This window comes from Coregonus clupeaformis, chromosome 16 (assembly GCF_020615455.1).
Source record: "Coregonus clupeaformis isolate EN_2021a chromosome 16, ASM2061545v1, whole genome shotgun sequence".
Lineage (NCBI taxonomy): Eukaryota > Metazoa > Chordata > Actinopteri > Salmoniformes > Salmonidae > Coregonus > Coregonus clupeaformis.
Window position 1 is genome coordinate 51908863 of NC_059207.1, and position 11723 is coordinate 51920585.

At 41.2% G+C, this 11723-nt stretch overlaps 1 protein-coding gene across 1 annotated transcript; it reads left to right on the plus strand.

Annotated features, from left to right (window-relative positions):
- Positions 1-358: 358 nt before the first annotated feature.
- On the plus strand, positions 359-9465 carry LOC121585099 (phospholipid phosphatase 1-like). Its single transcript, XM_041901457.1, has 7 exons — positions 359-506; positions 681-850; positions 6504-6655; positions 6821-7104; positions 7264-7321; positions 7439-7615; positions 8643-9465. Exons 1-7 carry the CDS (start codon positions 478-480, stop codon positions 8763-8765), a joined length of 993 nt encoding a protein of 330 aa, XP_041757391.1. The 5' UTR covers positions 359-477; the 3' UTR covers positions 8766-9465.
- Positions 9466-11723: the final 2258 nt, after the last annotated feature.

Genomic DNA, 11723 nt, shown 5'->3' on the forward strand with positions numbered 1-11723 from the left:
GTACTCACCACTGCCAGTGTTCCATGGCCAGACATGTTTCGACAAAGGATAGAAGAAACACTGGCTTGGTAGAACCTCTATAAGAATGTATACTTGCCACATAGGCTATTGATAGATTGTTGCATCTCTATTGTCACCTTTATTGTCCTCTTCCTTCTAAGTGTCAATATAATCAGAGTAAATTAATTGATAATAGTTAGTGCTATTCCATTGAACACTTTCCCTACCCTCTAGCAGTGCAGTTTCCTGCAGTGACGTAACCTCAACATTGCATAGCGAGGATGAGGGGTGGAGCGTGTCGAGCATCGGGCGACGGCTGTCGTATTTCCTAGCAAGCACGCGATAGGCTCTTCACCTGAGCCCACCTCCCTATCATAATCACAACGCGAGGCCTGCCTGTTTTATTACTGGTGTATTTTACGGGAAGGGCCAGGAGATTATGAGTATCTTTTTTTTTGCTGAAGAATCAGTTATATTATGAAGTTGGGTTGTGCCAATTCTAAAGGGTAATGGGATTAAAACGTAGTGGTTTTAGGTATAGGCCTAGTTTGTTGACTAGACAGTAGCCCCCTTGATAAATAAAAAAAAAACACAAAAAACGTTGTTTTTTTGGTTTAGGCTTAGTAAGACCTACAATATTGATCGTTTTTGTATATATTTGTGTTGTTTTGAACAAATAGCGAGGCATGTTCCACCGATAGGCTTTCTCTCATCTCGCCGAAAAATAGCCGACCGCAGCTGGACGCTCCGGAGTCTACGGATTTGTCAAAAACAGAAGTCCAGAGACGCAACATGTTTGAGACTGGGGGAATCCCTCTCGTCCTTCTCGACGTAACCTGCCTTATCCTCGGTATGTAACCTACGTACTTACCATGTTGTTGGCAGTGTCAAGTCCTATAGAGTTCCTGTTCTGTGAGAAGTTATTCTGCACTAGTCTACTGTAGCCTATACACCAGTTCTATTGGAGGTATCTCTTTATTACGACTATTGTAGTCAGGCTACATTATGCCAATAGATGCATGGGTTACTTTTATCTAACAGTAAGTGTCTAAGTCTGTGAATGAATGGGTGTTATATTCCACTGCTGACCTATTCCACTGCTCACCCACTACTAGAGATGTTGTGGTCAATAACACTGTTATAATTAAGCAATAAGGCACGAGGGGGTGTGGTATATGGCCAATGTAGTACGGCTAGGGCTGTTCTTTAACACGACGCAACGCTGAGTGCCTGGATACAGCCCTTAGCCGTGGTATATTAGCCATACACCACAAACCCCCGAAGTGCCTTATTGCTATTATAAACTGGTTAACAACGTAATTAGAACAGACAGTAAAAATGACTTTTTTGTCATACCAAGGCTTTCAGCCAGTCAGCATTAGGGCTCTAACCACCCGGTTTATAATAGCATACAACACACAGTATGGATGTATATTATAAGAACTAGGGCCACAAGTTTTTCCTGACCATGTCTTGACCAGGTAATAACTTTGTGTTCTAGTTTTAGCTACAGTTGAAGTCGGAAGTTTACATACACCTTAGCCAAATACATTTAAACTCAGTTTTTCACAATTCCTGACATTTAATCCTAGTAAGAATTCCCTGTCTTAGGTCAGTTAGGATCACCACTTTATTTTAAGAATGTGAAATGTCAGAATAATAGTAGAGATAATGATTTATTTCAGTTTTTATTTCTTTTATCACATTCTCAGCGGGTCAGATGTTTACATACACTCAATTCGTATTTGGTAGCATTGCCTTTAAATTGTTTAAATTGGGTCAAACGTTTTGGGTAGCCTTCCACAAGCTTCCCACAATAAGTTGGGTGAATTTTGGCCCATTCCTCCTGACAGAGCTGGTGTAACTTAGTCAGGTTTGTAGGCCTCCTTGCTCGCACACGTTTTTTCAGTTCTGCCCACACATTTTCTATAGGATTGAGGTCAGGGCTATGTGATGGCCACTCCAATACCTTGACTTTGTTGTCCTTAAGCCATTTTGCCACAACTTTGGAAGTATGCTTGGGGTCATTGTCCATTTGGAAGACCCATTTGCGACCAAGCTTTAACTTCCTGACTGATGTCTTGAGATGTTGCTTCAATATATCCACATAATTTTCCTTCCTCATGATGCCATCTATTTTGTGAAGTGCACCAGTCCCTCCTGCAGCCAAGCACCCCCACAGCATGATGCTGCCACCCCCGTGCTTCACGGTTGGGATGGTGTTCTTCGGCTTGCAAGCCCCCCCCTTTTTCCTCCAAACATAACAATGGTCATTATGGCCAAACAGTTATATTTTTGTTTCATCAGACCAGAGGACATTTCTCCCAAAAGTACAATCTTTGTCCCCATGTGCAGTTGCAAACCGCAGTCTGGCTTTTTTATGGCGGTTTTGGAGCAGTGGCTTCTTCCTTGCCGAGCGGCCTTTCAGGTTATGTCGATATAGGACTCGTTTTACTGTGAATATAGATACATTTGTACCTGTTTCCTCCAGCATCTTCACAAGGTCCTTTGCTGTTGTATTGGGATTGATTTGCACTTTTCAAACCAAAGTACGTTCATCTCTAGGAGACAGAACGCGTCTCCTTCCTGAGCGGTATGACGGCTGCGTGGTCCCATGGTGTTTATACTTGCATACTATTGTTTGTACAGATGAACGTGGTACCTTCAGGCATTTGGAAATTGCTCCCAAGGATGAACAAGACTTGTGGAGGTCTACCATTTTTGTTTTGAGGTCTTGGCTGATTTCTTTTGATTTTCCCATGATGTCAAGCAAAGAGGCACTGAGTTTGAAGGTAGGCCTTGAAATATATTCCACAGGTACACCTCCAATTGACTCAAATGATGTCAATTAGCCTATCAGAAGCTTCTAAATCCATGACATCATTTTCTGGATTTTTCCAAGCTGTTTAAAGGCACAGTCAACTTAGTTTATGTAAACTTCTGACCCACTTGCATTGTGATACAGTGAATTCTGAGTTAAATAATCTGTCTGTAAACAATTGTTGGAAAAATTATTTGTGTCATGCAGAAAGTAGATGTCCTAACCGACTTGCCAAAACTATAGTTTGTTAACATTTACATTTTAGTCATTTAGCAGACGCTCTTATCCAGAGCGACTTACAGGAGCAATTAGGGTTAAGTGCCTTGCTTAAGGGCACATCGACAGATTTTTCACCTAGTCGGCTCGGGGATTAGAACCAGCAACCTTTCGGTTACTGGCACAACGCTCTTACCCACTAAGCTACCTGCCGCCCGTTAACAAGAAATGTGTGGAGTGGTTGAAAAACTAGTTTTAATGACTCCAACCTAAGTGTATGTAAACTTACGACTTCAGCTGTATAAGCTTATAACCTGTATCCTATATTGTATTTGATCATTCAGGCCCACAAGGTTTATTGTTGATTTGAATATAGCCTTCTGGTTGCATATTAAACAAGAGAGTCAGAGGGGTAGATATTGGGTTCAGTTATTACATTTTACCACAACATGATCATGCCATTATCCATAGTGTGTTTTCTAAAGTGTATGTGAGTAATTCTCAAATTGGGGTACATTTCCTATCCCTTGACAGCAGAGATGGAGTCTTGATCTCGTGGTCTTGATCTAAACGCAGTCTGGATCTGGGTCTGAATAGGCTTACTCTCAATGTAGGGATTTGACGAAAGGGTCATCACACCAAAGCACAGGGTTTTGGAGGTTTGGGTTGTTTTTGCCAATTTTTTTAGTGTAACTAAAGATGGTGCAGGATTTTGTGATTTTGTGTGATGAAAGACACAGGCAGGCTACAGTCGAGCAACGATGGAGTCAAAACCGGAACTCTGTGAAAAAAACAAGACCCAGACTAGACTCAGGCCAACCATCTTAAAACGTCATAAAAATGATTTTGTCCCTCCGGCTTCCATATTTTAAAAAGCAAGGTTCTCTAGCACTTTTGTGTTGTCTCACCTCTACTTAGTCAGATAACTCAGACAAGTCTTGTCAAGACATGGTACTCAGTGGCATTAACCACGTGAGTTGCCAGACCAAGACCCTGACCTAAATCAGGGTTTTAAGACTAACGCTAAACTGATCCTTATTCTGCCTAAGCGCAACTTGGAGTAAGTGTCTAGTGTAGCATATCCCACCTTTTGTGATCAATTAGAAGCAGTCAGAATGTTCAACAAAGGATGGCACATGGTGTCCATACTCCCCAACATGACAGGCTCTAATCAAAGACCTGTGACTGCTACACTCTTAGAAAAAAGGGTTCCACAAGGGTTCTTCAGATTTCACCATTGGATAACCATGTTTGGTTCCAGATAGAACCCTTTTTGGTTCTAGGAAGAACCCTTTTGGGTTCCATGTAGAACCCACTGTAGAAATAGTTCTATATGGATGCCAAAAGGGTTCTAGTATTGGGAGAGCCAAAGAACCCTTTAAGGTTCTAGAGAGCACCTTTTTTTCTAAGAGTGTAGTTAACTCATTTAGGCTGGAATCTGCCGACAGGGGTTGAATGTGCTTTACTGGCCAGAATCAAGATAGAGCAAGTCTGGTCGTGTAACCTGAGTGATTCAAATAGCAAATGAAGTTACAGTAGCTGTGAAGAGAGGAAGTGGGTTGAATAGAAGGGGAATTTAACAAACAACAAACCTAGTTCCAACTTACAACAAATGTAGTTGAACTTTGAAGCTGATGAAGACTAACACTGTACATTGGGAATAGTGGGTCATAGTATATGTAGCCTTCTGCTAGGCAGTGGTGTAAAGTACTTAAGTAAAAATACTTTCAAGTACTACTTAAGTTGTTTTTTGGGGTATCTGTACTTTACTTTACTATTTATATTTTTGACAACTTTTACTTTTACTCCACTACATTCTTAAAGAAAATCATGTACTTTTTACTCCATACATTTTCCCTGACACCCAAAAGTAGTCGTTACATTTTGAATGCTTAGCAGGACAGGAAAATTGTCCAATTCACGCAATCATCAAGAGAACATCCCTGGTCATCCCTACTGCCTCTGATCTGGCGGACTCACTAAACACAAATGCTTTGTTTGTAAATGATGTCTGAGTGTTGGAGTGTGCCGCTGGCTATCCGTAAATAAAAAATCATGCCATCTGGTTTGCTTAATATAAGGAATTTGAAATAATTTGTACTTTTACCTCTACTTTTGATACTTAAGTATATTTGAGCAATTACATTTACTTTTGATACTTAAGTATATTTAAAACCAAATACTGTTTGACTTTTACTCAAGTATTATTTTACTGGGTGACTTTCACTTTTACTTGAGTCATTTTCTATTAAGGTATCTTTACTTTTGCTCAAGTATGGAAATGGTGTACTTTTTCCACCATTGCTGCTAGGAGAGACTGAATGAGATATCAGGACACGGAATTCTACTGCCACACTTTTAAACTATTTATTTTAGCATTTGCTTTCACTGACCTGCATTCACTACTCCTGGGCCACAGCAGCACCCCCACATACTCTTCTATATCTTTCTGTTAGTGTTGTTGAGAATACCAGGCTTCTGACATTTTTTACCAATTGGTAATATCCCATTGGTATCCTATTGTATAGTTAGGCCTAGGTTTTCCATATTTCTCTTGGTAAAGGCCTAATTGTTGTGGACATGTTGTGGAGTGTGAGATAGACAGAAATCAGATGAGAGCAGAATAGCGTAAGAGAGAAATCCACTCTGTTACAGGTGAATTGGACTGTGTGCCTGAGTGAGTCAGACTGAGTGGCAGAAGCATTTAGACATCCATGCCAATGTAGCACATAGGGATGTGTGAAACTTACTCCTCAGCTTGAAGTGTCCCCACTTGTGCCACCGAATAGCTAGCTTTTCGCCAGCTGCCGACTGGTAAGACGCTTCAGGAACGCAGTCACGTGTGCTAGCAAGGCAGAGCTCCTGGGTTCGAGACTCGGTGTGAGCTGAATCAGGAGGAAGGGGTACTCGCTAAGCAAGCAGCGTGACATCTTTTACACCAGCATCTCCATCAAATCATGTTATCGCTAGTTAGATCAGCTAACCGACTAGCCTGGTTGCCAGTCTGTTTCAGAGAAGTAAGGCACGGCTCTCATTAATTTTAGAAACAGGTGTTGTCTGATTTTCCTATTGTTTTTGGCCACTTATGGTGGTTGATGTGCTGTCCACTTACTTCCTGGACTCTTATTATTTAGTAAATTGTTGTGTCCCTCCTTTATTGTATTGACTTTTACCTTTATTTGTTACCTTGGCCATGAGTGGGCTATTTGGGAAGGTGAGAGGGAGGTCAGGGCAGGAGAGAATGGTATAACCAAATCAAGTGAAAGCATGAACAAGCATGCCTTATTTGCATATTGATTTGTATCAGGTTTTGCCTACCAAGTTCCTTTCTCCTGTGAAGGTTTGGTCAACAGCGTGTTTTAAAGAATTACAGCAGAACCTTCAAAGTATGTTTACAAAAGCTAGTTTGAACTAGGAGACTATTGCTGATTATCTCTATCTTTTCTTTGTCTATCTCTCTCTCCAGTTGGACTTCCCTTTGTGATCCTCACCCCTCAGCACAATCCCTTCAAAAGGGGTTTCTTCTGTAATGATGAGTCCATCAGATACCCCCTGAAAGAGGACACTATATCCTACCAGTTACTGGGGGGAGTCATGATCCCTTTCACACTGATTGTGGTAAGTCATTACTTCTGCCCTTTTCTCAGATGTTCTCTTCAAAATATCATCGGAATATCAGGTAATTGTGTTTTAAATGTTTATGGTAAAAGTACAATTATATGAGACAATATGTAAGTATATTCGATTGACCTCAGTTAAAGATGACTTCTCTTGCTTTTACAGGTAGTCAGTGGTGAGTGCCTTGGCGTCTATATGAGTCGTATCAAGACCAAATCATCCTTGGGGACTAACTACGTGGCGCGCATCTACAAAGCAGTGGGCAGCTTCCTGTTCGGGGCTGCTGCTAGCCAATCACTGACGGACATTGCCAAGTACTCGATTGGTCGTCTGCGTCCCCACTTCCTGGCTGTGTGTAAGCCTGTGTGGGACCGTATCAACTGCATGGCTGGAGGCTACATCGAGAACTTCACCTGTACCGGGGACAAGAACATGGTGGATGAGGCCAGGTACAGTAGAGGGTTCCTAGAGTTACATCCCAAGAGAAGATATTGCTGCAAAATTGAGACTGAAAAACTCTAAACTCAACTGGGAAATGCAAACTCGAAAGATGTTTGTGATGCTGTAAACCCAGTTTCCCCTAATCTTTTTTGTCTTTTGTTTTACAGACTTTCTTTTTTTTCTGGTCACTCATCCTTCTCTATGTACTGTATGCTGTTCCTTGCAGTAAGTATAGCAGAGGGTATAGTGTGCTCATTGTTACAATAGTTCAGTTCTCTCTCTGTCCCTAAGCAATAGCTCCCTTTCATGATGTTGATGGTGTCCTTCTGCCCACTCTTGTAGCTGTACATCCAGGCCAGACTGCAGACAGAGTGGGCCAGGCTCCTGAGACCCACCATCCAGTTCTTCCTGATCGCAGCGTCCATCTATGTGGGGCTGTCGCGCGTCTCAGACTACAAACACCACTGGAATGACGTACTTACTGGCCTCCTGCAGGGGGCGATAGTTGCAATACTCACGGTGGGTAGCTAGCTATAGGCTATTGGTTCCAAACCAGTGTGCCATGAGGAACTCTCATGTGTGCCGCAAAACTTTTCCTAATCTGGATAGTTTTTTTAACACTCACTTATAAACGTGACCTGTGGAATGCACATGGAATTTTGATTTGGGAGCACTAGTGCCTGTCAGACAATACATTAAATGGCACATGGTTACGTCTGTATCGTTGTTTCAAGTCCAGTGCGCTCAGGCTGGTGTTACATTTGTATTATTTGAGGGGCGCACATCACGAGCAAAGTCATCTGTATAATTTTACTTTGTCTGTGAAAACCATTAGCACAGGCAAGTCTGATTAAGCTTAGCCAAAGGCATTTAGTTCTTAATATATGGCTCTGGGTATAGCTATACCACAGCCTCTGCCATAGAAACAAACAGAGCATGGCTTTCAGTCCATGACTGCACCTTTACAATGCAAAAAAACGCTTGTCTGTAGCCCAAACTGTTCAAATCTGAAGAACTATTTTACCAGAGCTACATTATTTTCTTTCTGGCACAGATTCGCTATTTCATCTATAAAAAAATGTTGCCACAGAAAATAGATGATTTGCAGTATGGATCAGAGGAGATGGCAGTCATTACCACTAAATACATTAATAGGAACATTTTAGGTGTGCCGCAAAATTGTATATCCCATCAAGGTGTGTCACTGTTCAAAAAAGGTTGGGAACCACTGCTATAGGCTATAGACACAGGTGGGCCTGGGCACTGGCCCAGCCAGATTGACAACCGGCCCAGCCAATTAAGGTAAACACGTAAAACAAATTGATAGTCATTGTTGTAGTTCATTATTCACATTGACACAGGTAGCTAGTTAAATGCATAAGAGTGGGCACCTTATGTTTCTGCATGGAAGTATATATGATCAAACCATGTATTACCATTCCCTTAGAGACAACATCATTCATGTTTATACTGTTCACTGCAAGTCGTTTTCTCCGTTTCAGTCTCCATTGTATTAGAAATGCTGTCCTCTCCTCTCCCAACACAGGTGTTCTATGTGTCCGATTTCTTCAAGACGCCTGTTGATCCAGTAGAGATACCAGTGGAGATGTCCCACCCCAGTCTACAGGACAACCCTGCTAATGGGAACCACTACGGAAGCACAGAGTGAAGCTTTGGCTACAACATGGACAATGCATTGAGGACAAGTAGCATGTTAAGCTAGCTACAACTACCTGCCATCTGCTACAGAGGACTATGGTTATTTATTTAAATGCATTTCAGGTCATTGGCATTGACTGTCGTGGAAATATCATGTTGCCTGACCCCTGAAGACAGATGTTAAGTCCTCTCAGAGCCAATGATCTTGCCTATGTGTGTTGAGCTAACGGTCCTTGTATTCAATTCCTGGTCTTTGTGTGCAATTGCGCTGTGAGGTCTGAGCTTGTTGGAACGGTTGTGATTGCATTGGTTTGAGGATTGTGTTTGAAATGAATGAAATTCAAGATTGTTACAGTGAGTAATGAGTGTCCGTGTGTATCCTGGCCAATAATAAGTATTACACCTGTGAATGAAATACCACGACTGTCCTAAAGCTTAAATGAAAGTCAGGAGACTTACTGAACTCTGAAATTATGTACTGTATATTTTTTTGAATACTGCCATAGCCAGATTGTTGCTGACACTTGCTCAAAGCTCCCTGGAAACTCCTTACAAATGTGTCCAAGAATAGAAATCATAGTGGCAAATACACAAATTAATTTTTGCCGTTTGTATGCAGACGTACTGTTGTAAAAACTGTGTTTTGAGCTTTTCGGAAAACAAGATGCTAGCTATTGTGACACGAATAAAGATGGAATTCCATTTTGGTACTTCGGGACAGGGAATAGTAGTGTGTCTGAGACACATTGTGTGAACTGTAGAAGTGTGTGCGTTGTTTAGTGAGATCATGAGAAACTACCCATACAGAAAGTCCAAAACTATACCGCAAAAAGCCTGGGTAGGCTTCTTTTGTTATTTATTCAACCTTTATTTAACCAGGATGTCCCATTGACATAAAGGATCTCTTTTTGAAGTAAGAGTTAGGTGGGGCCCAGAGGCCCAGGAGGTAAGGCAGGGTGGGCTCTAAACACAAGGATCATATTCCTTTTCCTAATGCTCCTCAAGAGCCACAGTACAGACTTCAGACAAAAATATAGAGGCGTACTCACCACAAGTCTGGAACTACATATTTGTGTTCTGTCTCACGCTCAGCTGTTGTGGGTGGGTCCTCATCTTTCAGCCACACCCATAGACATAATGGACATGCAAATGGTAATTAAATAATCTTCAAATCAAACACATTCTTATGTAACATGCACCATAGTCCTTTCACTAACAACTGCTGTCAGTGCTTAGTTGCTGTCCAGCAACTGCTCAAACAGTGAGGTACTACCATTTCTAATATCTGTGTAAGCTAAAGGCTTTCAGTATGCCGGCCTGCTCTCTCCAACTTTTACCTGTTGAGTACTCAGAGAAGGATGTTATTGCATGGATTGGATACCAGCCTGATCCCCTGCAGAGGATCTGTTTTAACCAGAGAGAGTAAATCTCTCAATGCCATGTCTAATTACAGAGAGTTATAAGGTTAAGAGGGATTTCGCCTTTAGGGCTCTCCTCTACCCAGTACACAACTTTCAAGTCCCATTACTGGGGCCAGGAGTTTTCCCGACCGTGTGATCTCACCAGGAAAACTCTGGGCCCTAGTTATGGGACATAATTGAAGCTCAGATTTTCTCCATTGTGATTCTCCATCACTTCTATTTTGTGTGACAGGAGGAGCCATTTTGTTCCTTCCAACGATGTTCTATTCCTCTATGAATCAGCATCTGATGTTCTAGAGGACAGCATCTCTTACAAAGCTACAGCTTTATACTAAATAATAATGGGTGACCTATCAGAGAATGACAACAAAGAGATGATATTCATCATATTCAAAGAAAGGGGCAATCCGCAGTTGCTTCAATAATTTTTGTACTTATAAATGAATGATAAATACCCATTTATTCTTGAAGAATATAACTTATAAATGCCTCATGAGCTTAGTTTAACTGTTGTTCCCCATCAGAACCAAAAATATAAAGTTGTTTTACTCCAATGTTTGTAAACACCATACATTTAAACAAACTGTATAGCCTCAAAACATGGTTAAAACTATGATTTTGATATCATCGATGGTCAGTCCTTGTATCAATAGCTCTGTCTATGAATTTGAGAGTGGTTACATTTCTCCAGCCCCCTTGATCAGCTTTTTACCAAAACAGTTGTGGTGTCGCCACTTTATTGTTTCAACTGCAGATTGGTCCTTTAATTTCTCTGATTCAAAGTTATCATGCAACTACAAAGGGTGAGATACTGCATACAAAATCTATTGGATAGAAGGAAATGTAATGTTCCCCGTATGATGTTCATGTGAAATGATTACATGACAAATACATTTATGTTCATGTGACTTTTGAATTTGGAAGCTGACTATAAAAGCTGGTATTGTTTAATTGATTTAATAAAGGGTCAAAACTGCTGATCTCATGCCTCAGCTGATACCGGAGAAAGGAGATCTTTACAACACTACTATCTCTCTACTAGATGAACCAGTTGTTATGGTTAAGCAAGTACAGTGGGGAAAAAAGGATTTAGTCAGCCACCAATTGTGCAAGTTCTCCCACTTAAAAAGATGAGAGAGGCCTGTAATTTTCATCATAGGTACACGTCAACTATGTCAGACAAAATGAGAAGAAAAAAAATCCAGAATATCACATTGTAGGATTTTTAATGAATTGATTTGCAAATTATGGTGGAAAATAAGTATTTGGTCAATAACAAAAGTTTCTCAATACTTAGGTATATACCCTTTGTTGGCAATGACACAGGTCAAACGTTTTCTGTAAGTCTTCACAAGGTTTTCACACACTGTTGCTGGTATTTTGGCCCATTCCTCCATGCAGATCTCCTCTAGAGCAGTGATGTTTTGGGGCTGTCGCTGGGCAACACGGACTTTCAACTCCCTCCAAAGATTTTCTATGGGGTTGAGATCTGGAGACTGGCTAGGCCACTCCAGGACCTTGAAATGCTTCTTACGAAGCCACTCCTT